The sequence below is a fragment of the Lates calcarifer genome, linkage group LG19, assembly GCF_001640805.2.
Source record: "Lates calcarifer isolate ASB-BC8 linkage group LG19, TLL_Latcal_v3, whole genome shotgun sequence".
NCBI classification, from domain to species: Eukaryota; Metazoa; Chordata; class Actinopteri; family Centropomidae; genus Lates; species Lates calcarifer.
Genome location: NC_066851.1, coordinates 12,254,809 through 12,281,941, shown reverse-complemented (window position 1 = coordinate 12,281,941; position 27,133 = coordinate 12,254,809). Strand labels below are relative to the sequence as shown.

Below are 27,133 nucleotides of genomic sequence, written 5' to 3'. Positions count from 1 at the left end.
GAGACAAATACTTCCTGCTCAGATACAGGCCTCATGTGGTCAGAAGGGAAGGACAGTGAGGACTAGAACACAATAGTTGTCAGCAATGCAACAAACTAAATGTGGTGTATTGTTCTCATCTTGTGAAATAAAGCGTTGCTGTGTATTTTAGTATATGAGGACATTTTCTATGAGTGAAAACAACATCCCACCTGCTGTGAATGACTTATTGTTCATGAAGCAGCTTAGGAAAAGTACACTGACACATCCCTTTTTTCCAAAACACTTGTCATCATCGCGCTGTGGCGCTCCACCACAGAGTGATGTTAAATATTATCTAACAGGAACTCAGGCGGCTCACTGGGCTTGATCTGTTTGGATGCCTCTCAGTACAGGCTATCTTCCTTTATGTAACTTTGTAAGCAGTTGTTGATACTTGCTCCATTTTTCGGCAGCTCCAGCTGCATGTCTGTCATCGTAAATGACTTAATGTGGGCTAGATTTGTATAGGTTTGGGAATCTTGTGTATTTTAAATGCAGACCCGTACAGCCAGGTTTCACAACAGTTTCTTCCCCCATGCTATCCGACTGTTGAACCCTTTATTCACACAATTCACACTCACACTGGACTTGAAAAACGCAGAAACCTCATGTACAATAACATAGTTTACGTCCACAAAATACATATGCTGCTCTGTACAGTCACATTTTTATATTTGTATTCTTTTTTTAATGTTCCATTTATCTTTATGTATATTTTTGGGTTATTTATTCATTACTGTTAAAGGAAATCAAGTGCAACGAAATGTGATTCAGTTGTGTCCTGTCTGGTGTAGTATTCTGCAGCTGTGGGGTGGGTGGGTGGCAATTTTTTTTTTTTGTTTTCTTACTGAAAACTTGCTGAACATTGTGCTCTTCCATATACTAGATGATAATGGAAGAGCAGGGTCGATAACAAAAATACTGATACACTCCTCTGAGTTGCCTTCAGTTGTGACGGTGCGCTGTGAACACCAAACATGCAGTGCAGCAGATGCTTTCTAGACTTCCTCTGCCCCAGGCCCTGCCTCTCAGGTTGCCATACCTTGCTGGTGTAGGGTATGGGGTTGGGGTTTGAAGCAGTTTAACGGCGTGACCACTCAGGAGGTGTTTCAGCCACATTTTCCAGTCATCTGTCTCACGCACACAGATATGGTGCAGGTTTTGAACAATCAAGCTTTCTGCACAGGATGTGTAATGGCTTGTGTTTTACTTGCGTTCCTGAAAGCAGCCTGAAGCATTTTTTATGCTCCCAGTCTCTTTTCTTCTGTTTTATGTTTGTAACCACAGTGACTGTGTATTTGAGCCAAAACACAGGTGACCTACACCCAATGCAGTACCTGAATGCACCCAACTAGTTTTAGACGTAGAGAGGAACTTTCAAGATCATGAATGAGGCAGGACACGCCTAAAGGCTCCGATCTTGTCATTGCATTTTAATAATGCATATTTCTGTGTAAATGTTCATTAAAATTAGCCCAAACTTGAACCCTGGAGTTTTAACCCCAAACCCTGAAGAGTTCTGGCTAAGCCCTGTGGGTAATCCAGCCATAGCTAAGATCTGGGAATGTGGTGACACTGCTAAAAAAATGAGATCCAAAAGCCTGAGACCACTTTACGATGTGAATTTGTCGGTCTTTATTTTGAGGAGAAAATAAAGGCAGGCGGTGAAACGATGATCTCCCAAACTGTCCGTCGTAAACAAGCATCACAGTTTACAGACTGACTTCCTGCCTCGACTCTGACCCACTGTACTTACTTAGTTTTGCGTGCAAATAGTTTTCCTGCAATTTGGGATTATTGCCGTCATTTCGGGTTGCACTCGTTTTTGGTTTTACCTTCGAAAAACATGGTTTTATTGGAGTAAACGGTTGACCTCATTACCACCTGCCTGATTATCTGAGCTTGTTGAAGCGATGTTGTTGTGTTCTCAGATTTGCCGGGTGTAATGTTATAGTGACCAATAGAAGTGCTGACCAAAGTCACAAAATAACACCCAGGTTGTTATAAACTGCATATATCTTTAAGGGCTATGATACAATTCACAGAACTTTGTACTTGTTTGTTTCATAACTATAAGAAGTTTTGCGGTTGGATCTCAATCTTGGTCAGTTGTTTGAATATTTCTGCTCCTGAACGAGCAGTGAATCTTGAGTGGCTCAAGATTAGCAGAGCTGTGCTGTAGCCTGTAGTCCTCTAAAAGCCATTAGCCCCCCCGCCCCAATCTCTCTCTCTCTGTCTCCCTTTTCCTGACTCACCCTGGCAAAATGCCCAACACACAGCTGTGAAAATTACAGGTCTGTTTCATGGAAACATAGAAGAAGAGGAGGCAGGGCTGGTGGGGAAGGAAGGAGAAAGAGAGCAGGGACCCACAGCCTGGCGTCAGCTGTCGGCCGGCCCACAGCTGCAGTGGATGTGGAGCTTTCAGAGCCGGGGTCTCGCTCACTTTTCACACACACTGGGATTGTTTGCATGGGGTAGGAGTGTGTGTGTGTGTGTATGTTGGGGGGTGGTGTTGGGTTAAACCCTGTTTGGCTGAGGCCGAACAGAACAGAAGCCCTTAGTGTGACTGACAAACGTCAGGCTCCCTCAGTGAAAAGCACATGGCACCAGGCGTCCTTCAGTTTGGCAGATGCTAAAAGCATGACAGAGGCCCTGGCAGGTGGGCAGGCGGGCGACCGCCCCCTCCTTGCTCCTTCCCTCAGCTGGGTTGAAAATCCAGCAAGAGGCCTCCTATCAGAGAGTCATTGTTCACGATGATGATGACAATCTCTCTCTGTCTCCATTCTCTGTGCTATCTCAATCCATCACTCTCTTGTCCTTTCGCTCCCCCCCCCTCCTCCCCCTCTGCCCTCCTCTCTGTCGCTGTCTCTCACACATTCTCTTAATTTTTCTTCCTCCTCCCTTGTTCTCGCCTGCTCTCTCACAAAGTCCATGTCAAACCGCTGTATCTCTGAGGAGCTGTCAGGCAAAGAAAAGCACGAGGGCGAATGTGAAAAATTGTCCCTCTGATTTCCACTAAGTTTGACTTTTCTGCCCCTCGATGAGATGTGAGGTGTGAGATTCCCTCTTCACTCTCCCAATCCTCTCTGGTGCTTCGCTTCAATCTCTGTGAGTTCAATCTTCATCACTATCTCTCTCTATCTGACTCGCCTCTCTCTTTTTTTTTTTCCCCCTCCTCCTCCTCTCCCTCTTTGCCAATCAGGCTGTCTGGCATCTTGCCTCGTCTCTTTGAAGAGGAACAGTAGAAGCAGATAATTACACTTCCTGTCCTGCATCTGCTCTGTAGTGCTGAACTATCATCTTTACATCTGTAGGCTTCACTCTGAAGCTGAGAAATAACAGCTTACTACCTGTTCTGTTGTGCTGCAAACTCAAGAGTTTTCAATGCGACACGCTTTTGTGTCCTTGACCGTGTTTAACTTGTGAGTTGATTTTAAACATTTTTATTGACGTTCATCTACTTATTCACTGTCATTCTCCCTTTAAATGTTTTTAACTGATATAAATATGACTATTTTGCATGAGTAAGTTGTTGGCACACAAACAAACCAGTCATGTGTGTGTGCATGACATAAATATTTCCCTCTGTCACACACTGCTAAAGAAGTGTCGGTTAACACACACACTGTACTCAGGTCAGATCACTCGTACACTGTAGGAATAATTACATTAAAGATATATGTTTTCGCTTTAATGTCAAACGATTGCTGTGCGCCTCACTTCGTCTCCTACTGTATTGTGAAATTGAGAGTAAACACTTGCTGCCCAGCCTCTTGCAGCTTTTCTTTATGTGGCTAAATAAACCACATTGGCTGAGGCGATTGGATGTTTGTTATATTTTTAGTACATTCACACGTTGTAGCTGTGTGTAACCACGATCGCCACACCTAAGAGGGGTATTGTTCACAAGAGACAGAGACAGATTCACACAGTTGCCTTTACTATTGCGTCAGCCAGTTTTACCTATCATGATGGTAATGACTCTCAGGACGCTCGTAACTGAAGGTGACGTTAATGATAATGAGGAGGGAAATCACAGAGCTCCACTGGTTTGAACCTCCCGCCTGGTTCCTGAAGCCGAGTGTCGGCTCTGCTTTGTTTTTAGGTGACAAAAAGAGCGAGTCAGACACTTTTTGTGCATTTTTAGAACCATGGCTATTTCATTACATTTAAAGACGGGTTGCAAAATTTGGCTTAACTAACCTTTCAATAACTGATGATGGTTGGATGATGATGATGTCAGTGATTTTGAGTGCTGACATATTGCCATGTTGGCAAAACAACTTGCTTATTTACACATCCAGCAGTTACAGAGAAACCCTGTCATGTATAATCATGTTTCTGGCCACCTGGTGAGCCAAAGTCCAAAATCCACTCTCTTTTAGCTCTGTTTTTGGTCTCTACCGACTCCTGAGGCAAATATCTGTCTCTTTAGCATCGAAGAACTCCAGTATATTCATCAACTAGTCACTAACTGTGTCTGTCAGCTGTTTGGTGCTGAGCAGGTACAGTGGGGTTTTTTAGAGCTTTTTCGCAGTAAACAGCTGCTGAATCCGGCTGAGAACCAAATCATAAAGCTGTGGGCCCGGCAGCTAAAAATGAGGTGAAAGTTGCTATAAAGCTTTGTAAAGTTGAGTGGAGCTTCAGGTTCAGGTTCAGGTGATATTTCCCTGTAGGTTCATTTCTATGATCAACTCTTTTCACAGTCACATTGTTTCCTCACTGTCCTTTTATACGTTTTCACCATAAAAATCCTCATTACTGCTGCTTTGATGTGTGTGTGTGATTGACAGCTTGGTTTTGAAAAACCATGCTTGATGCATCTCCGGAGTGTTGTCTGTCAGTCTGAAGGGTCGCGGCATCGTCTGCTGTGGTTGTGTGTGGCAGATGCACAAGAGTCTCTGTTGCACTTGGTACAGACTAACAGAGAAGCCTGGGTTAGGGGGGTTGCTGCAGCACGCTTCCTCTAGTCCCTCTTCTGTGCTGCGAGTCGGCCTCCCCTCACATCTGCGTCTGCTGTGCCCTTGTGGACACTGGAGAAATATTGTAGACTTTCAGGTCTCTCTTACAGGTGTCCTTGAATAGAAGTATTCAGGGACAGCAGTGACTATAAGTGGCAGTTTCAGGATAATAATGTTACTAGCTTAATAGTTGCACATAAGCAGAAGAACCATGAAGTCAGTGAATTGACTCAGTTAATTTTGAATATCTAGCTTACAGTATGTTTTCTAAAGTTAGCTTGAAGTAGCCACCATAAGCTACTGGTCATACCAGACCACATAAGGCTGTAGCAGCCAAACCCCGCAGTGAATTGAACTGAGTAAGGGCATGTTTCATTCCTTATCAATTCAACTTTTTATTTATAATAGGAAGAAAGGTTATTTATTCTTTCTAATGCAGTCTTTAAAAAGTTTTTAAGGGCCTAAAGAGTGCTCCATACACCTAGCATCTTTAAAAATGGCAGCGTAATTTCATATTGTAGCTCTTGCTGGTTTTAGATGTGAAAGGTTGTTAACTTGTCTTTTTATATAAAAAAAAATCTTTCAGTCCAAGTACATATTGTAGATATTTTTGTAAACCTTTCATTTTCAGTGCACAGACGCTCTGTCAGCTCGAGGGCGACTGGTCTGTAGCAGAATCTGAGCTCTGACTTTTCAGGCAGGGGCAAGTGGAGAAAGAGATCAATAAAGTATTACAGTGTTATTTCATCGGCCCCGATGCTATCTCTCCACCTTCAGAATGAAAAATTCATCATCTTCAGTAAATATCTCCCGAGATGAGGGTTTCTGGGGCAAGATCTTGTCGAATGGGGATACGTACGAGGACAAATGTAGATCAGGTTGGAGATATCTTTGGTGAAAATGGTTTGGAGCACACTAAGACCATACAAAGGACCAAAATCTTAAGAAATACTGTTGAGTTTACAGTCAGATTGCATGTCTCGGTCCACAACGGCAAGGTGCTTCCTGACATGAGGGACAACTTGGAATTAAAAACTTCCCTGATCTAACTAAGCCCTGTTGAGGAACTGTTTTCTCTGATATGCTGACAATTTCTGTTTGTACAAAGTATTAGTTCCCAAATATTTTTGCCTCCCTCAGTGTGTATTTTTTCATGGTTATTGATATTTATTTTACACCTGTCTTTATTTATAACTGTTATTGTTAGACTGAAATTCTTTTTTTTTTCTTTTTAAATTATTTTTGGGGCTTTTTTTTTATTGGATAGGAAAGTATAGACAGGAAACGGGGAGAGGGAGTAGGGGAGTGACATACAGCAAAGGTCCGGCTGGATCGGGTGTTGACCCAGGCTCCAGCTCCTCAGGGCGCTAAGGCCCATGCAGTATGCACCCTAAGCATTCGGCTGTGGGGGCGCCCCCAAAATTACTTATTTTCAATGATCCTGAAAAAATAGATAAATACACTGTTTGGCATGTTAAAAATCTGATTTTGAGATTTTGGGACTAGGGATGCCTGAATGCACTCACGCTGTGAAACATGATCAGGGTATTGAAAACCATACCTTTAAACAAATCTTTAAAGCTGCCATAATCAACATTTGAAATCACTATGTGTAATGTGAAAAGGGTCGCCAGCGGTGGGTAATACACAAAGAATCATCACCAGACTCTGCAGTTCACTTCTCTTCTGCTGACCTTTTTGATCTGATCTTTCACCTCATTGTTTTGGTTCAGTGTTACTGTTCCTGCTGCGTAATTTTGGTAGAGTTGGTAGAGATGAGAAACTGAGCTAAAAGAAGAGTGAATTTTGGACAGGTCGCCAGAAACACGACTTTAAATGAATGTTTATGTTGCTCTGTGTCTGGCAGATGTATAATGAGGCAGCTGTTTGCCAACAGCGTTGTGTTCACAGCTTTTTCTGCTCTGCTCAAATTTCCCCAAAAATAAATAAATAACTGTAATAATGCTGAATGAAGGAAGTATTAAATATCTCGTGTAGGCCCGCATAAGAGAAGATGAATATGTGAACATGTGACAAGTGTTTAGTTGACTTTCCCTGACAGTGAACATATTCATTTTATTCTGTTAAAGATTTGAATCAGAATTTGCTTTTCAGCAGTGATTTACATACCTGCTGTACGTCTGTATCAGCACCAGTGAGTGAGTGAGTGAGTGAGTGAGTGAGTGGGTAAGTGAGTGCTTCCTGCTTTTAGGAAGCATTTAGTTGTCGTGGTCAGAGCCGGGCATCTCCCCGCAGTGTGTTGCAGTGTGTTTATTGCAGTGCAGGTCAGCTCTCAGCAGTCTATACTCCCTCAGCTTCCCTCGGTGCTCACGCCTCATTAACTCAACACACTCAGCTCGTTTACAGCTGTTAATTACACACTGTAAAGCTGATATTGATGAGGACAATCAGCATTTATCCCAATTAGGCTTTATTCTGACTGCATGCTAACTTGACGTAGTGGCTTTTCAATCAAGTTTGTTGTCAAAAGACTGAACCTGCTTCAGAGCAGATATTGAAGTTCTCCTGTAAACTGAACACCTACTGAGTGAATCCAGCAGCTGTGTGTGTGTGTGTGTGTGTCATAACAGGCCAATCTTATCTGTGTTTCCTCAAGAAGTAAGGCAATAAATGACAAGCAGAGACTGATCACTCATCCATATTATTAGATTGCATGTATCATTAAGAGAAGAGGATACAGTAAATGAGACTAATTAACAGGGATACAAGCTTTTGTTCTCTGCCGTCATTAATCTGATGGGGAAGTAAATCACTGGAATATTCCTTTAGGGATTCATATTTTGGATGTAGAACCCATTAGTGACTTGACAGTGATCTTATGCTCAATAACACTTATGTCTCTGTTGAAGAGACTTAGTGTGATTTATAGTGAGTTTATGATCTTATATAATATAATTAGATTTTATCGTGTTTATTCTGGGGCTCCAACTAATTATCATTTTCGTTATTGATTGATTTACCTGCTATTAGTCTATAAAATGTCAAAAATGTCGCCCGAGCCCAATGAGACTTAGACCTAGTCAAACTAAGAGATCAAAACCTAAAGATATCACTATCATTTGAGGAGCTGGAGCCAGTGAAATGTCACCAGTTTGTCTTGGGGAAAAAAAGAGCTAAACAATCAACTTGTTATCAGTATTTTATGTTTCTGTTACTGTTAACTGCACATATAGAAACTTAAGCTTGCTTTGCATGTAGTGAAGTTCTCCAGTATTTCTGCATGGACTTCAGTATAGTGAGTCTAAAATGATATTACAGCAGCCTGCTATCAGTGTCATTGAAGGACTTGGTTGGTGTTCTTACATGTGACAGTAATAATCAGGTATCTGTGTATTATTCATCACGATATGAGGTCATTCAGCCTTAAGTTGGATTCATGGTTGTTTGTATTATGAATGTAATGCTCATTACTGAGTTGACATTTATTTTATACATGATGATGATTATGTAACCATACCTACAGGGACATACAGTATATTCACAGTGTAGTACGTTTAATGCACAGTGAGTTTATAATGACCTTAAGTAATCTTTCAGTATGGAGTTGTCAGAGATTGAATACAGTGAGTTTAAAGTTATCATACAGGAGAAAATAAAGAGAATTAATTGATAACTAGTCGCTGTTTTTAAGAAGTGATCTCATTTGGGGAAGTTTGTGATGTTTTTGGTTCTGGACACCAATGAGCTCAAATAAACCCATAACGCTCCTATAATTAATGTTAGAGAGAAGCGATACAAGTGCACAATTAGTGTGAGATTAAAAATCCCGTAAAGTGTAGGGGCAAAAATCGCCTTTAGTTTAGTCCCTGCAGGAATATCACAGCAACAACGGCCGTGATTTCGCGTTACAGAGGGATGTCCCGGTGCAACGGCGAATGCGAATGCAGGCAGCGCATGGATATTATCTCCAGCATGCCACTTCGGAAGTAGGTCACCGCTCACCGATTTGTTCACCATGTCTCCAGCTACTGTGGGCTGTTTGGTCCGCGGATCGCTCTCCAGGTCGACAGCCCGAGCGAATGGAAACTGACCGAAAAAGAAGCAGCGCGGACGAGGGGATCTATGTGTGGCTTTTTTAATTTCGTTTTTTGAAGGAAGATGATTTCCATTTCCGACGGGACGCACAAGGTAACGATGAATCGCGGCTGTAATTCCCGTCACAGTTGTGGAGATGGTAGGATCGGTGGGTAGCCCTGCATCTAACAACTCGGCTGTAATACGAGCTCCTAATGATATTGATATGAACGAGCAGCTCCGCTTCCCAAAAAACAAACAAAACCAAAAAACTCCCGCGATTGATCGAGGGGATGTTCGGGTGTTTTAGACTCGTTTCTCCGCTGTGGAGCTTTTTCACTTCTCCTATCACAGCCTGCACTCCTGCTACGGCATGCTGTCAGATTAACACTGTCCACCACCACCACCATGGCCAACTACAAGCTCCAGTAGGCGAGTCTGTCTTTACACAGCCTCATTACAAGACGTACACAACGCTGCTCTTTAATTGCATTTTTTCCTCTGCTTTAAAAAAAAAAAAAATCCCGATCCACGAGTGAATGGTGGGTGTGTTTGTAACTGCTGGTGGCCGAACCTGCATGGAGGTGAAGGGTGTTGGTGGTGGAGGAGGAGGATGGTTTAGTGTTGGTGGTGTAGGACTGTTGAACTGCTGATTTGCTCCAGGAAAAGTGGACTTGGTGATAGGCGCTATCTGAAGCTGCACACACCAGCTGCCTCGGGCTTTTTGGTTTTTTTTTTTTTTTTTTTTTTTTTTTTTTTTGATGACAGCTCTACACCATGTCCTTCTTCTGAATGAGTGTGTCTGACAGTCAGGCAGCGCAGCCACCTCCTCCTCTATATCCGAACCCCCTGATACAGATGAAACTACAGTCAGTTAATAAGCCATCAGTAGGAGAGAGGGAGACAAATCCATGACACAGAATTATTACTAAGTAGGTTTTATGTGTCAATTATGCTCTGTTTACTTTGGGCTGCATTGCATATATGTGATGGGTTTTTTTAATCTCCTGTGATTGAAATATGTCTTTCCATTTGATTTTCTGATACAGTGGTTATAGGGTTAGGGTGTCAGGACCTCAAGAGGGGCCCCAGGATAAATAAGAAGGTTCACAAGATAATTAAAGGGATACGAAAGGAAAAAAAATGTCCCTGCTTAAGAAAATTTCTCTCATTTTTGTCGCTTTTCTTCTGGCTTTGTTTTCTTTTGCGTAATTTACTCAGGAAGTACATTTAAGACACAAATGGACTTTTTACTCTTCTGCATTTGTTTGGTAGCTGTGGTAGTTACATTGCAGATTAAGACTTTACTCAGAAAACATATGATCAGTCTTTAAAATGTGATGCATTCTAACAGATGGAACTGCCCAACTGTGCATGAAGCAGCTGAAGTGAGCTCCAGCCCAACAAGCTGCCACTGTGACTTGAGTAAAAGATCTGAGCACTTCACTGACACCTTCCAAAATCCCTCAAGTGAACCAGACCTAGAGGGGAAAATCAGTCTTTGTTTCATCTTTCAAAAAGACCATTTAAAACCAGAGTTATTTTCCTCCCTCAGAATGTTTCATTGGAGTGTATTTAGAGGCCTGAAAATAAAAAATGATTGAGTATTTCACAAGCAAAAATGAATCATTATGGAAAAGTCTGAGAGGAACTGTAGTTCTGTCTTATCAGAAACGTCATTTCATGACACCACACACCATCTACACAACAGAATTAAGCTTCAGAGATGCACTTTAGCGACAGGCTCTTTAAGTTTGAGAATAAAAATGATTAGAAAAAGGATGCATTTGGTCAATAATCAGTGGTAGTTACCAGAGAGCTTATAATATTTGCTCAAAATATCCTGAAACAAATGTTAAGATTTGAATGTGTGTGTGTGTGTGTGGCTACAGGTGTTGCTGCTGTTTGTTAAGCTGAGTGTGAAGAGTGTTTCTGAACTGTTACCCTGCTTTAAGTTGATTTTCCTTACAGTGTGGACAAAACAAGCGGATATAAGACCACAGGATGAATTTCAACCTAAAAATCTATCCTGTTATTTGTTGTGGTCAGTGCGGCAAGGGTCTAGCTGGAAGAAAATAATGACGCTCCTCAATGAGCTCCTGTCTTTCCATTGTGTACGCTTGTCTTATTCAAATGAAGCAACTTGATTTGATATCCACAGACACAAACTCAATGTGAGGCTCCTTCTGTCCTCTTGTTATCTGGAAATTAAATTTCTCTCTCATGGATTGCATTTCACGGTTCACCGAGTCATTCGGTAATAAGGGCGGACCGAGCCATGAGATGGTTTTGAAAATGCCCACTGTGTCCACTTCAGAGTCAGCCTGAATTTGTATATTTAGTTCAATTTAACTCTGGCTATGTTCTCAGTTGTTTTAAGAGGGCGTAAAATTTTTAAACAGATCACAGCTTACAAGAGTCACAGGTTTTGGAAACATCCTTTACAAGTTTAACAGTCATTTTACTGCAGTAGATCACAGGCAAATTGGTATTTTGTTACTGACAGACAGAGAAAATGTGATAAAATAAAAGTCAGTCAGTCTGTTCCTTGTAATTAAAGCACTTCAACAAAAACCACACCAGGCTCTGCTTCTCTAGCCCTTCATTAGGTGTTGCATGATAACAAGTTGTCGTAGAAAAAGAAAAGCAGATTTGTTGCACACTTGATGAGATGAAAGTCGTGTAAATACTTGACTGCCTCAATGAGCTGTTAAGTGATTCTGTTATTATTATGCAGCGCAACAACAGTCTCCAGTAGAATTTGCATGTATTATTGAGTCATATCCTCTCATCAGTGTTTTTTTTTTTTTTTTGACATATTTTCATTAAGTTTTTATGACTAATTCCTGTATTCTACTGTGGTGATAGAGCAAGAAGTTTACTGGAAAGCAAGTTTATATGTGAGATTTTCCTTCAAGAATATGAAGAATATGACTCCTTTGCTCTCAGATGAGGTTTCCACGCATTCTTCCTTTAAAGGTCTGCGCTCAGGGACCGTAGCACTTTCGCTGTCATATTACTTTCCTACTATTTTATATGTATACTATATACATCACTCATGTAATGTTAAAATAGTTGATTAATCAAGTTTTGCAGCTTCTCTCAGTTTGACATCACAGCGTCTCGAGATAACTTCTGTTGTGAATTGGCGCTATATAAATAAAATTTGACTTGACTTGTAAACTGACTTTTATCTGGACAAAACAAGACATTTAAATATGTAAGTTTAGATTCTAATAACCCGTGAGCAGAGTTTTCACTGTTGTCTGACATTTATAGACCAAGAGGCAACAATTTGAAGCTTCACCAATACTGAGAATGATCACAGTTGGAGCTCAGCTTGTAATATTCCCTACAACAGGATGAAGGCAGCATGTGAATCATTTTTAGACTGACTTTATGCAGGGCTTCTACTGGTGTAGAAAGAAATAACAACAATAAGACATCTGAGATGAAGTGTTTGGCAGCCAATGACATGCTGGACTGAAAGTGTCCACTACCCCTAAGACTGACAAAAAAAATACTAACTGTACCAACCTGAGTGTATACATACCAGCTTGTTAAAAGAAAATTCTGTCACTAACCATACAGCATGTCTCAGTTATTAATAGGGAACCAAATCCTTTTTGAGACGGTGTGTGGTCATGAAAGCTAGATGGTTTTCTGGCTGAAGAGTCACTTAATATAAAAATGGCCTGTGTTGACTTTATTTCTTTGAGGTCAAGCAGCATAATTGTGTTTCAGGGCTGCGGCAAGAAGGATGATCCATCTCTTTAAGCTGCACGAAAGAGTGTCATTGTATAAAGGTCACTGGCAGTTGAATCATCAGGAACTTTAAAGGTTTTTCCTAAGTGAGGTGTTTTTTTGTGTGATGAGAGAGCAGAGGAGTGGGCACACGAGTAAATTGCAGACAGTCTTAAATCTTATTATGAGTCATTTTTTATTAAGTTGCTGGAGACGCATTGATGTAATCTGTAACAGCTTGTTGACATGGTTGTGTGTTTCTGCTTTTTGTGAAATCTTATCAGTTCATGTGTGATTTATTCACACTGTTTTTTCCATCTCCAAAAGTTGGAGATTGATTCCTTAATTACATATCTCACAGTGATTGAAAAGTGTTTGTTGCCCCTTTGACCTTGTAGACAATTGAAATACAGTGGCTCAAGAAAATATTCAGATCCCTTCCCTTTTTGCACACTTTATAGTGTTGTAGATTACATTTTAAATGGATAAAATTGCAATTTCAACACACACTCAATAACCCAAAATGACAAAGAGATTTTTTTATTTTCTTTTTTGGTAATTTTTCAACAATCAATAACTGAAATCTCTTATTTACAGAAGTATTCAGACCCTTAATTCAGTATTTTGTTGAATCCTTTAGCAGCAATTATAGCTTTGAGTCTTCTTGACCAAGTCTCTACAGGCTTTACACACCTGGATTTGGGCAGTTTGTACTATTCTTCCTGGCAGATCCTCTCAAGCTCTGTTAGATTAGATGGGAAGTGTGTGACCTACCATCTTCAGGTCTCTCCACAGATGTTCTGTGAGGTTTAAATCTGGGCTTTAGCTTGGCCACTTAAGAACTATCAGAGTCCTGTCCTGATGCAGTGTCTTGGTTGTATGCTTCAGATCATTGTTGTGCTAAAAGGCCATCACCCCAGTGTCAGGTCACGTCATAGGTTACTCGGCGTGGTAGATTTACTTCAAGGACTGCTCTTTATACTCCTGCTATGATCTATGCCTCACAGCAGTTTTATTGCTGAGGTCCAGAGAGAGTGTCTTGAACTTGGTTTTTATGTTGACATACAATATGAACTGAGGGGCTTCATGTACATAAAAGTGTGTGTTTTCCAGAACTATTTACAGTTAATTCAATTTGCTACTGGTAGAGAAAATTTCTGAAAATATCTTTTCACTTTGTCTTTATGGATTATTAAGTCTAAATAATGGTCATTTTTTTCTATTGAAATTTCAATCTACGACACAATTAAGTGTGCAAAATGTGAAGGGGTCTGAATACTTACTGAAGCTAGCGAATGTGCTCCTTCGAGGTGAAACAGTCTTCGCAGTCTTTTCATGTTTAATCTAATTACCTTCTCTTTGGGAAGCCATAGTACCACTTGTGGAGATCAGCTGCAGGCTGTACTGTAGCCTTTGCTCCAATTAAATCGGTGTGGCTTTGTGAATTAAAAGATTCAAATCACTTCTAAAAGGCATCATATCAGGCATCAAACGCATCACCTCAATGCCTCATCTGCTCTTGTTCTGTATTTTAGCCGTGAGTGGGTGAATGCTTGTAATGTTGGGCTCCTGGTGGATCATGTGAGTCATTTATCTGCTTCAACATGGGTTCAAGGAAATTGGCTTTATTGATACAAAGGATGAAAAGGCAGGGGGTTTTTTTTTCTAAATCAAAACATGCAGTAGCTACAGCATAGTTAATATATCATGATCTAATTTTTAAACTAAAACAGCAATGAAAAATGGGAGAGCAGCTGGAGTACCTATTGCCTCAGGCTTAAACATAACACTATAATGTGCTCTTTATCTCAGTTTCTCCATCCTGTGTGTGCAGTGTATTTGCATGTTAAGGAGAAGGGCTGTCTAAGTGGCCATGTTCTCTGGGGACCTGGAAATTGACAGCAAACTAAGTAAAACCGGTTGTTAAATAATGCATCAGAAGATCCTGTCTGTTACATTAAGTCACTCTCAGATTCTGCAAGAGTGAAGTCTGTGTGGTTCAATGTCTGATCTGTGTCTCCATAGAGAGTGTATGGACCCATCTGATGATCCGTGACGATGCTCGCTGAAGGCCCTCTCTGAGCCGAAGCACGCCATCGCCGAGACCCTGTGGATGAAGAGGAGGTGGTGTATCTGCTCCCGGACACTGAGACCATGGTTAAAGCTCAGCAGAGTCAGCCAGCGAAAGATGGGAAGCCCCAGAAGGAGAAGAAGGGAAGCAAGGAAAAAGGAGGCGGTGTGAAAAAGGGGAAGGAGAGAAAGAACGAGCTGAAAGGGAAGAAAAAGAATGACAAGAAAGAGTCACACCGGCGCAGGAAGAAGTCGCTGGCGGTGGGCGATGGAGACGCGCTGGACTGCTGCGTCCTGCTCACCCGTCTGGAGGAGAAAGGAGCTCTGGGTAAGGAAAAGGATGCACCAAAATCTGGGAAACAAAAGAGTGCTAAAGTCAAAAAGAAGCTGCACCACAGTTCCGCCATTCAAAGAAGGACCAAATCTGGACTAAAGAAAACTTCCACAGCCAATCAACAAGCACTGGAACCAAAAATCAACCAATCTGACGCCTTATTCATGTTACCTGTCTTTGAGCCCCGCAGGCGGAGAATGGCCTCTCTGAACGCAGAGGCTGTCAACAGCTTGCTGCTCTACAGACACGATCCTCTTGTGTCAAATCTCATGAAGAAACGACAGTCTTCATATGAAGATCCAGCAAAGGATAGTCTCGTCAAAGCTGAACACAGAGGTCAGAAAACCAAAAAGGTTTCTTCAGGAGGGAAAGCAGCACTAAAAGAAAAACCTAAAAAACAGAAGCGGTCACGGGTGGAAACTCATGACATTGACTGGCTGAGTTTGTTCACGCCAACCCCTCGGCGCCAGGCGGGCCTCACTGCTGCGACGCTGCTCAAACTCACCAGCGCCACGTACGGAACCAAACGGCAAAAGAAGTCAGAGTCCAAGCTGGGGAGCGGAGGTGAAGCAGCAACAGCAGCAGCTATGACTCAGGATGAGATTAGCAGTAAACCTGTGTGCTGTGGGACAAAGCAGACCAAAAGAGCAATGCATCCCAAACATGAGCAACTAAAGCACAGACAACAGGGTACAGAGGATCCGGTCCACTCCCAGCTGGGCCCTAACATCCAGGGATGCTGTAGTTTATGTAAGACAGAGGCTCTGGATCCAGAGTGGAAAGGTGCCACGGGAGGGCAGGAGTGTCTCAAACATGCCCTCCATTGTGGCTCTACGCTGGGATTCTCCTTAAAAACAATCAAAGAGGAGCAGGTGGAGACCGAGGTGTCTTCCTGCTACTGCTGCTCCCAGGACAGGTGTGTCGAGTACTGTCACAGACTGGCCCTCTTCCTGGACGACAAGACCTTCAAGGAGCCGGAGGACGGCTCACTGTCCGACGTGTTCCACCACCACCATCACCACCATCACCACCACCATCACCACCTTCAGTCTCCTCATTCTGTAGCCCACCCAGCAGCCATAACCATCAGCCCGCACACGTACACCTGCTTCCCGAGCTACTATGTCCACTTCAGCCACCCGGACGCCTCCCCCTCCCCTGTGTCGCCCCTCGCTTTATGCCCGAGGAGTGGCAAGAGACCCAAGCTGCTCCCCGGCACAGGTTCGCAGCCCTCAGGGATTAGCCATCCAGTGTACTGCTGCACCTCAGTGGAGGCGTGCTACGGAGAGCCCTGCAGGATCAATGGCTACTCCACCTACACCAGTGTGATTCCAGCCATCGCCAGAGGAGGGTGCTCCTTCAGCCCCACAGACTGCACCAACTGTAACCACAGCATCAAAAGAGGTGAGCAGACAAAAGACTAACATTACAAGGTTCATGTTTTATGTATTTCAAGCACTGTATCAGAGTTATTTTTACAGATTACCAGGACAATTTAATGCACAAGTATGTGTCCTGATGGCACTAATGCAGCAACACTGACATCTTCCCGAAGTACCTCAGATATGAAGAAAAAGGACAGTAGAGTCCATTATCTCTGATTATTGAATGGCAGAGATGTATTGAATGTGAACTAGCCTTAAATCTGGGCCTTGAACATGAATTTCTTTCCGATCGTGTTGAGCTTTCAGCCTCATGTCATATCAGCTGACTGAAAGGGTTACTCCAGCTAATTTAGTTTTGTGCTTTTACAAAGTCGGGAGGTCTGCAGGAGACAGATTGGGGGGAAAAAAGATCAAAATCTCTGCAGCAGAGGCTGAGATATCCTGATTTTTTGTCCCTATCATAGGTCAAGTTCAAAAACGCTGGATCCTACATTTACAAAAATGCAACTCAATAATATCTTTTGTTAGACGTCTTTTCCTTGGTAAATGCCCACATCTTCCAAACTCCATGACCTCAGTTTATAACACTGATTTTTTTGTGTTAGAAATGTGTAGTTTTTGAGCCTGAACCAAGGATTGGGTCATGCTCCCCATGATGAGTGAAACTGAACTTCATCAGCTTTAAGTAAGACAGCAAGGTTTCCTGATAAGTATTAAATGTTCATGAGAGCACTATGGTTATAAGGTTGTTTTGTATGCAGTGTCCCCCGTAATCCGGCTGCCAAAGCAGCACAATGTGCTGAGAATAGCTATTATGTCAGGCATTTTTAATTTCCCTTTTTGGAATGTCACTTGAGTGGGAAGTAACAAAAAAATATCAGATAAAGGGCAAGACCTCTTTTGTCTCAGTTTGAATACAGGCCTGCCGGACAGTGAATACGAGGCCTGTGCAGCTGAAACCTAATGAGCTGACTGCATGAGCTTGAGTGTCAGCAGCTAGTTACTATGTTGGAGTCACAGATGTGAACCCAAACAGGAAAAGTCTTTGTGATGTTTGCGGTGTAACAGTGTGTGTCAGAATGTGTGAGTGTATGGTTAAAAACACCTGAACGTGACCTCAAAACGACACTTGATTACACATGAATACTCTCTCTCTCTCTCTCTTCCTGTGGTCTCCAGCAGCCAAAACCAGGTCAGGCTGTGAGGGTTGATGGCTCTTGTCTGCAAGAGCACTGTCAACCTTCTCATTGGAAATCTTTACAAATATTTTTCACTGAGGACATTTTGACATGTCACTGTAGGAAAAGCAGAGGTGTAAATAACAGAATGAAAGACGTCTGAATTCTAGTTTGCTTCTTATCTGATATAGAACAGAGCCATTGTGAATGTTACTTGTAAGCTTTTTTTTAATGACAAGTCAAAATGTCTGCTGTGAAAATGGCCTATGGTGCATCATCATAAGTGTTGCCCCCTCTTTTGCCTGATTAGAACTCTTCTCAGAACTGTGTAGGCGTATACACATCAGGTTTCATTGACATCTCCCTCCCTCTTCTGCTTGTTTTGTTGCACCTGCTGAGGTTGGACAACTCACTCCTCATTAGTACATGGACTTCGGTGCCCTCGTGTTATTCCCAGCAAGGCTCCACCCAACTACAACCTGAGCAGATGTCTTATTAGCCAGTGTAAGAACCTGTGTGACTCGAAGTTAGCAGCTAGATGGTGAACATGGCGAAAATTCTCTCAGAAGGTGGTGAACACATAAACAGTGTTAAAAGAGAGTGAATATAAGACTAGAAACTGTTGGCTTTGCAGCTGCTGTTGTGTTAGCTTGTTTCTGCTACCCCCAGCTGGTCGAAAAGTCAGTTATTGCAGGTTTAAGGCATTGAAAATACAAGTGGTCACTGCATTATCATGACTGTATGAGTATCATTTTAATGTTTATTTTACCGTATATATTGTTGATGCAGTGTGTTTCACAACTTTATGAGGTATTGTACATAAAATCCTAATCTATAAAGTAGCTAGTTGCTACAGCAGCTGGTAAATAAATGTAGTAGGAGTAAGAAGTTGAATAGAAAATGGAGGTATTCAGGAACTGTAAAGTGTACACAAGTACAGTACATGAGGAATTGTATTTAGTTGTGGTCCACTCCTACTTCTCTGTATGTATCCTCAGCAGGATAACTGTAAACCAAGCAGCCTAATGTTAATGTATTCTCCATGGAACAAATAAAGGCAGCTGATGAGGTTTGGATCCAGAGAGCTGAGAGATCACACTGAAATAAATCGACCATTAATTTACCATAATGTCATCACCACAGCTGTATCACGGGGGTGTGTACAACCTCTTTCTGTTATCTCACACACAGGAGGATGTTACTGTTTTTCATTGTCAGTTTTATGGAGAAGGCTATTTGTGTGTGTATGTCTGTGTGTGTGTGTGTGTGTGTGTGTGTGTGGTTGCTCTGTTAAAGGCTATAATTGACCTTAATTGAGGCTCTGTTTGTTTTTTCTGCTGCCTCAGCGGAACTAATAACAACTGAGTGCAGTTCATGTCTCTATTATGTAACCTTGTTAAAGGTTGTTGATCACTGTGGCGGCCCCTTAAAAGACTGCGTGCACATGTTTCACTCCGTCACTCTACTTCATTATCTCCCTTTTTCTGCTCCTTTCCTCAGATCCATCAAATCTCACAGACCATCACAGCCCCTCCTCCATCCCCATCTCCCCCAGCCCCAGAATCCTCACTGGCTGCCCCATTCCCACTGTGCCTCCAGCCGGCCAGTCGGTGCCCCACGTTCAGACTCCGCTGTCTGACCCCAGCCAACCGCAGCCCCCGCTGCAGGTGGCAAAGGAGTGTCCGCAGAGTGCCAAGCCGCCCAGCGGGTCAAGGTCTGGTGCGCGCGGCACCAGCAGCATCAGCTCGGCTGTCTGCCCTCTCGACAGGGAGAAGAAACAGAAGCTCGGCTCTCCCGGCGTCAGGGAGCGATCCGTTGCCAAGCAGCCGAAGAATGGGCGCCAAAAAACCACCAACGGCTGGCAGCCAGTTGGCCTGCCCTTTCAGAAGGAGGTGTTCTCTGTGGTATGTAGAAAAAGTCACGCTGGTGCTTTTTGATGCAGCCATGGTGGTGCCACTTGTAATTAAATCTGATTTAACTTGACTTGTCCTAAGAGAGTTTGCGATGATTTATCACACATGCATCATTGTTACATCAAGGCTTATTCACTGTTTTCTGCATTTTATCCAAACTCCTGACTGTCCACATTTCTGTCGAGACACAGAAGTCATTCAATACAAATTACATCCTGCAGCATTTTACTCCACAGCCTTTCACAGCTTATCAGTTTGTAACTGCTGGAGGAGTCAGTATTTCCTGCTGCCTGTGTTCCCAGGGAGAGGAGACTTTGGTGCTGAGGAAGTGTTTTGAGGGAGTCCAGAGGGACGGGGAGCTGATTCGGGTCAGAGACACTGTTCTGCTGAAATCTGGACCTAGGAAGAAATCTCTGCCTTATGTGGCCAAGATCTCAGCTCTGTGGCAAGAGCCAGAGACAGGTAGGACACGCACTGCACACAGTGTTTATTTACACCACAAGAGAAGCTGAAGTAAAGCAGTAATAACTGCCTTGAGCATTGAAGTGAACTGTGTGTCTCTGTGTTTCTTATCTTCAGGAGAGCTGATGATGAGTTTGTTTTGGTACTACCGTCCAGAACACACACAGGGGGGACGCAACCCCAGCATACATTGTGAGGTGAGAAATAAATCTTTTCAAACAAGTCCCACAGAAAAAAATGGTTGTATGAGTGGTCAGCAGGTGTTTGCTAAAATCATGTAAAATCAGTCAACTGTATGTAAATCAGCGTGCAAGGTACAGCACATTAAACTGCATGTAAGCATGGCAAGAATACTTACACGCCATCTTAGCTTTTAACTCCCTCAGGTAAAAATAAAACAAAATACAATAAACAAAAAAAGCTCTTCTTCTTGCTGTCAGGTGGTAGGCGTCATGTTCTCTGGTGCGCATGTGTGGAACGTGTCCGCCTACGATATACCTCTATTGACATATGCATAGAAGCGCATGAATGTGTGCGTACACTGTCCAAGTGCAGCTGATCACATCTGCATCTGTCCTGGACCATGATCAAGGCTGTGCACTGTCCTGCTGCAGTAAATACTCTCTAGAGCACCAAATATGTATTAATCCACAGCTGAAAATAGTCCCAGGTCACAGGTTTGCGGACATTGGAGTTTACCTAAGTTTTGCTGACAACAAGAAAATCTTAGAATAACACAAGGCAGATTTTTTAAACAGGCTTAAACAGAGCTTTAATTGACAAGTGTCTACAGTTTAAAAAAAATATAATAGCCAGACTCATTGGTGTACATTGTAATATTTTTTACAGGACATATGTTTATTTTGCAGTACACTTCAGTAATTTCATGTTTTAATATTCCTTTAGCATCTCTTCATTTTGTGAGTTTGTATCAAAATGATCACATTAGGATTCAAGAAAAGACTTGAGATTTTAAGACAGACTCAGTAGCTGCAAATGTGAGACAATAGTACACAGATATACAGAGACAAACATACACAGACAGACACACATGCTGAGGAACAGCTTCTGTTGTGCTCGCTTCCTGTTGTCAGTAATCTCCCAGTGGAACGAGTTGCACTTTATTCAATCTCTAGAAACAATAAACCACATAAAGCCTGTCATTTCCCGGCTGCACTAACAAACAACAAACACATCAGAGCAGCAGTGTGAGGACAGTAGCACAGGCTGTGGCTCAGAGGAGGAAGTGAAACATCTTTCTCAGCTGAATCTGTCCTTACATCTGGAAGTGAAAGATGTTGCCTTTTGAGGTCCCAGTCAGTCGAGGATTACTGTGAAGCTTTATGGGGGTCAAATGTTGCTAAATTACACTTTTAAGAGCTAACACATGAATAAAACACATCTCTCTTTTTCCATAGAATGAGATCTTTGCATCTCGTCACCAGGATGTGAACAGTGTGGCCTGTATTGAAGACAAATGCTATGTCCTAACATTGGCACAGTATTGTCGGTAAGAAAGTTTACATGTTGTGGTGGCTCTTGCGTTTTCCTTTCAAGTACATTTCTTTCACGTTAAACATACGGCTTTTTAAAGATTACATGTCCCTGCTGAGAAAATTCTAGTGATTGTTTATGAGGCTCCTCTAAATCCAGGTAAATATGCAGGTTTTCTTAGTTCTCAGACAGTTTGAAGCTAAAAAGAAATGTTTTATTGCTTTTCTGAATGTTTTTTTTTTTAACCTGACTTTGTTTTTTGTTCTCTGTCCAGATTTTGTGCCTTGGTAAAACGCCGTAGGGAGGGTGTACACGACAGTGCTGCCTCCCTCGTGGTGCCACCCATTGTTGGCAACGCCATGCCCACCCACCACTGTGTGCCCGACGACATCGACCCAGAGCTGGTGTTTTTCAGTCGACACGTCTACGACTTCCGCTATGGACGCCTCCTCAAGAACCTGCAGTAGCATCTGACAGGTCATGACGTGTCATGCTACAGGACGTGAGCTAATGTTACTGTGGTTTCATCCTCCGCGACTTTAATTAGCCACAAACTTACTTGCTGTCTCTGTGAGAGAGGAACTGGAAATTTAGGATGAAGGAGACATGAGCTTATTTTGATTTCAAATCTCTTGTTCATACTTAACATGCCACATGTTTATTTAGTAAGAGTACTGGTCTGACATATTGTATAAGAGTTATTATGGCAGTGTAAATGGTCTTTATCATACATGGCTCTCTGGTGTTGTAGCAGCTGTGTGAAGAACCTGGAACGTAACTCTGCTGTAGAAAATGCTACTGTAGCTCTTAGAAATGTGACGTTTGGTAGATAGGAAGAGAGGTTGATGTTACATGTGAATAACGTTTATATCTGCCTGCAGATATCAGACACACAAAAGTCTCGGTGATATGCCATAGGTAAAGAAAATCTGAGGCGTATTGTGCCTAAACAAAGAGATTTCTTGGTGGCTGAAAACACATTCATCGTTGGATTTCTCTGTTATCTGCGGCCGAGTGGTGTCCATATGATCTGAACGTAGAAATGCGCAGTTTTCTACAAGGCACTATATAGTGAAGTGTCATAGAAAAGCTCTAGATCGAGTATCTGTGTTCAAGTTGTTTTTAACATTTCTGGTAAATGTGCATATTCACTTTCTTGACGAGAGGACTGACATCACGCTCATGTCTTTACGGTAAATATGAAGCTACTGTTAGCAGCTGTTTAGAATAGCTCAACATAAAGACTAGAAACATGTAGAAGCAGCTAGCCTGGTTTTGACAAGAACCAGGCTAGCTGCTTCCCCCTATTCCAGTCTTTATGCTAAGCTATGCTAATTGGCTGCTGGCTCCAGCTGCATAATTAAGACACAGCCATAAATCTCAGCAAGAAAGCAAATAAGCATGTTTCCCACAAATTAATATACTCTCTTATTTAACATTTCCATTTTCATATACAGTGAGTGTAATTTACTTGTAGGTCTATGTAGTACACTTTGAACGCAGAAGTGGAGAAAGTTATTGATCAGAAGGTTTGATTAAGTATACTCAGTTTTATTATCACTGATCGGTTTCATGCACAGCAAACGATGAAATGTGGAATTTTTTTGGGCTACACCTCTTGTGAGTTTCTAAGATAATTATAGGTTTAGTGTCATATCTTTAACTCAGAAATTCAACCCAGTGGCGACTTTCACACTGTATAACAAACGTGCACCCTACAAAGAAAGCACAGTTAGGTTTGTTTGGTTTCGCAGTGTGAAGATGTCCAGCGAGCCGAGCATTGAGGGGATTTTTGTTATGCCAATGCTTAGGAATATTTTACTTTCTCAAAGCTGTTTGCCAGAGGTGTGATTTTACTTTGGTGTCAGCTAACTGTATATTTGCATTTATATGTCTGGATGAGTGTCTGTTCCTGGCAGATGGCATCAGTTAGTCACCTATATTCTTGTTTCTTCACCGATTAGATGGTGAGTAATGTATTCAGTGTAGCATTTAGATATGTGATAATGATTCATTCCTATGTTTGAGAGAAGATATGTATTTATTTCTGTACTGAGAAAATATAATTTATTTTCAAAAGATAATTTTAAAGAATAGAGTTTAAAAGGAGTGGCTTTCATTCCTGATTAGAAAAGTCAAAGATGTCTCTGCTTAGCTGCACTGTCTAAAATGAAAAGTGTGAGTCATTTGCAATAGTTTTTTCTGTGACTGATCAAGCTTGCTCACCCAATACAAGCCTATTAAATGTAGTGTTGAGATGTTGAGGTCCTTGGCAGATTTGAGGACACATGTAGAGTATTTGGAAGGAAATCAGATACAGTTTGAAGGACACCTGCTTACATGTGACCAGAGATGTTTGCAGGACCAAAACGTACCTTGGCCTCTCCCAGCTTCTTGTTATTCTCCTTTCATGTCTCCTCAGATGATAAAGCTTTGCCTCTTCACCTTTAAATGCCGAATGCTACAATGATTTAAACGTACTTTGCCATTAGCCTGTGCCCTTGATCTTGCTGCCTTATAGAACATTCCCAGCCTTTCATTTACAAATGTGTACCAATCTCAGCCTGGGGTTGTGAAGCTTCTTAGTGTGCTGACTTTGATTCCTAGATGCTTGAAATGCATCTCAGTTCCATCTCATTCATGTGATCTGAAACACAAGACTGACTCTTGATCAATACTTTTATTTGGACAAATGTCTGCACGTTTAATTCAAACTGAAACTGATCTTCAGCATCACACACCTGAAGACTAGATGGTGGGTAAAAGAATAGTTTGACATTTTGAAAAAAATGGTATCACTCTCATATGTGTCTGCTAAATATATAGATGCGGTCAGTAGCTGTTAAGCTTAGCTTAGCGTAACAACTGTAAGCAGGCAGAAATCAGAAAAGGCAACTAAAACCACCTGTCAGCACATCTAAAGCTCATGAATTAACACATTATAACTTATTTAATCTGTTAAAACAGCAGTTTGCTGGTAGCGGTTTCCTTCTGCTTCCAGCCTCTATGTTATGCTAAGCTAGCTAGCAAGTGGCTGTAGCTTCATATTTGACGCACAGATATGAGAGTGGTCTTGATCTTTTCATCTAACTGACTACAATAACACATTTTCCAAAGTGTCAAACATTTCCTTTAAGTTTGTAGTTTTATCCCTCTCAAATAACAAAAGCTGTGGTTAGCTTGATTTGTAACAGTCGATATGAATTTAGTACAAAAAATCCATACAGACTCCGTAAACCACTACTTCAGCACAATCCAACTCTTAACTGTCCATCTGAATGCTCATCATGTTCCAAACAATCACAATTTTTGTCAAAATATTGCTAAAGAAACTTTTTGGTAGAGCTTTGTGGATGGTGAAAGCACAACACAGAGGTGGTGTACTTTGCCACTGGCAGTGAGGAAATGGATTATGCAGGAGTAGTTTTTACTCTGCTTTGAAACTTGTCCCCATTTAAATACTTGGTATTCAACATGTTGTAAGCTGCCAGCAATTGCTGTTCTACATGAAGGAGTAAAGTACAGGCTATTAAGCCACCTTACAAGCACAGAGAGTGAGTCTGTGATATTCAAAAGATTTTGGGTGGTATATCACTTGAAACTGCCCACATCCTGTCTACTTCTGCTTTGCTCCCTGTACAAAGGGTGGGGTCGATTAACTCTGTGTGTTAATTTACAAAAATAAAATTCACTATTATTAATTAATGGATTAATATATGACTTTCAAACGAGCCTCCTTAGTTGAATATATTCATATTGATTAATTCAACTCAGTGGGCTAAAATGGAGAGGTTAGACCCTTTTCAGTAAACCAAAGGTAATCAGCCTGTATCAAAAGACCTCTCCACTGATTGAAACATTTTATTGAGTATATTTATGCATGATGGATGTAGCAAAGCCCACACAGCACAATACTACACAGCAGAATTGGGTAAACTACATTTGGTTTAATTTCAATTTAAAATCTCTCTGGGTGTTCTGGATCAGTGTTAGAAACCATAGGAATCACTCAGCAAACTAATTATGTTTAATCAAGATGTGTGATACTTATGTCTTAGTTGGTCCTCTGTGCCTATTCCCATTAACCCATATATATATATATATATATATATCTTCCAAGCGGTTCCATGAAGAGAAGGACGAGCAGTTGCTGTTGTTTTTACTCACCTTCCAAATGCCTTTCATTTTTGTCAGATAACGCTGGTCTGATCTTGAATCACCACAAAGAAATGTCTGCACCAAAAAGAGAGAAGAGAGAGAAAGAGGAGGATATTGAAACATGAATTAACTTCATTCCCAGGTGTAAAAAAAAAAAAAAAAAAAAAAAAAACTAAACTTTGGTTCTTCTGATGTGAATTTATGTTCATATTCTTTGCATGGAGTTTTGGAAATATCTTGGAAATATTAATCACAGCACAGATTATTTGTATGGTTTCAAATGGACCTCTGTAATATAAGAAAAATATTTAATTGTAATAAATAATATATGAGTTTGAACATGTGTTTGAGAGATTTTTACATCAAATTTAAATTCTTTAAACAGGTTGACAGCTGTAGTAATGGTTGTTGCCCACATGGTGGCTCACTCTGATAATATTTTTGTATCTGATCTGTTTTTATCAAATATAGTCATCACAGTGATCACTGCACTGAGAGGTGTTTGACATGGTTTTGAAGAAACTATCTTAATATTGATGTGTCAAATATTGTACGAGACCAGTTAATGTTCTACGGAAACGGTTAATGCAGAACTGAAAAGACTGTTAGCACTCTGTGTAGTCAGTAAATATTGACTCCAGGCTTGCAGGATACTTGAGGCAGCAAGCTGTATCCACATTACAAATTTAATATGGTTTGTTAAGCTCCTGTGTAATCATGATTCAATCGATTCACTCAATCAATTCTCACAACATGCTGTAGCTCTCAGCTCTCCCTTAGTCAGGTATGTGTCTGTTGTTTCTTTATGGTCGATTTAATTAGAAATGGGGATAGATTCCTGTACTGACCATGACTCAATTTTTTTCTGTCATCAATGAAAGGAAACTCAAACTTTTCTTTTCTGCTGCATGAAAGCAATCTGAATATTTTCTTCATTTTAGGAATTATTCATCTGCCTTTGCATTTAAATTTACAGAGTAAAACGCAAAGTAATATTTTATCTAGATACATCAAAATGTCTGTTCTCTTTCCATTACTTCAAGCCCTTCCCTTTTGTTTCTACTTCTAATTCATTCAGCTCTCAAAACCTGAAATGATTACGATCCCATTTATATGTTACGCTGCATAGATCATGACAGGAAAGACAAGAGTGTGAGCATCTTGAAAACAGACATGAGGAGACGTAAATCATCTAACTTCAATAATCAGGCCTCTGATGAATATGTATGAGACCTCTGGCACTACTCAGTCGGGTTTTAAAATGGCTCAAGCAGGTAAATCATTTGCATCTATAACAGCAAGCATGTGTGGGATAAGAGTCATAGAGTTCAGCTGCTTCAGTTCACAGATTGTTTAGTGAGATTGTGTGCATGTGTGC

At 41.4% G+C, this 27,133-nt stretch overlaps 1 protein-coding gene across 2 annotated transcripts in view; it reads left to right on the top strand.

The window, feature by feature from the left end:
* bahd1 (bromo adjacent homology domain containing 1) overlaps nt 1–26,094 on the top strand; it is a 28,119-nt gene extending 2,025 nt beyond the window's left edge. The window contains exons 1-7 of one of the 2 annotated variants that reach the window (XM_018683953.2): nt 8,746–9,131; nt 14,787–16,569; nt 19,229–19,632; nt 19,944–20,103; nt 20,221–20,300; nt 21,522–21,613; nt 21,872–26,094. In XM_018683953.2, coding sequence (XP_018539469.1) covers nt 14,916–16,569; nt 19,229–19,632; nt 19,944–20,103; nt 20,221–20,300; nt 21,522–21,613; nt 21,872–22,064 — 2,583 coding nt within the window. In that variant the 5' untranslated portion in view covers nt 8,746–9,131; nt 14,787–14,915 and the 3' untranslated portion in view covers nt 22,065–26,094. Of the gene's footprint in view, nt 1–8,745; nt 9,132–14,786; nt 16,570–19,228; nt 19,633–19,943; nt 20,104–20,220; nt 20,301–21,521; nt 21,614–21,871 lie in introns of those variants that run through there. The other variant, XM_018683952.2, reaches the window with a different exon arrangement.
* The last annotated feature ends 1,039 nt before the right edge of the window (nt 26,095–27,133 follow it).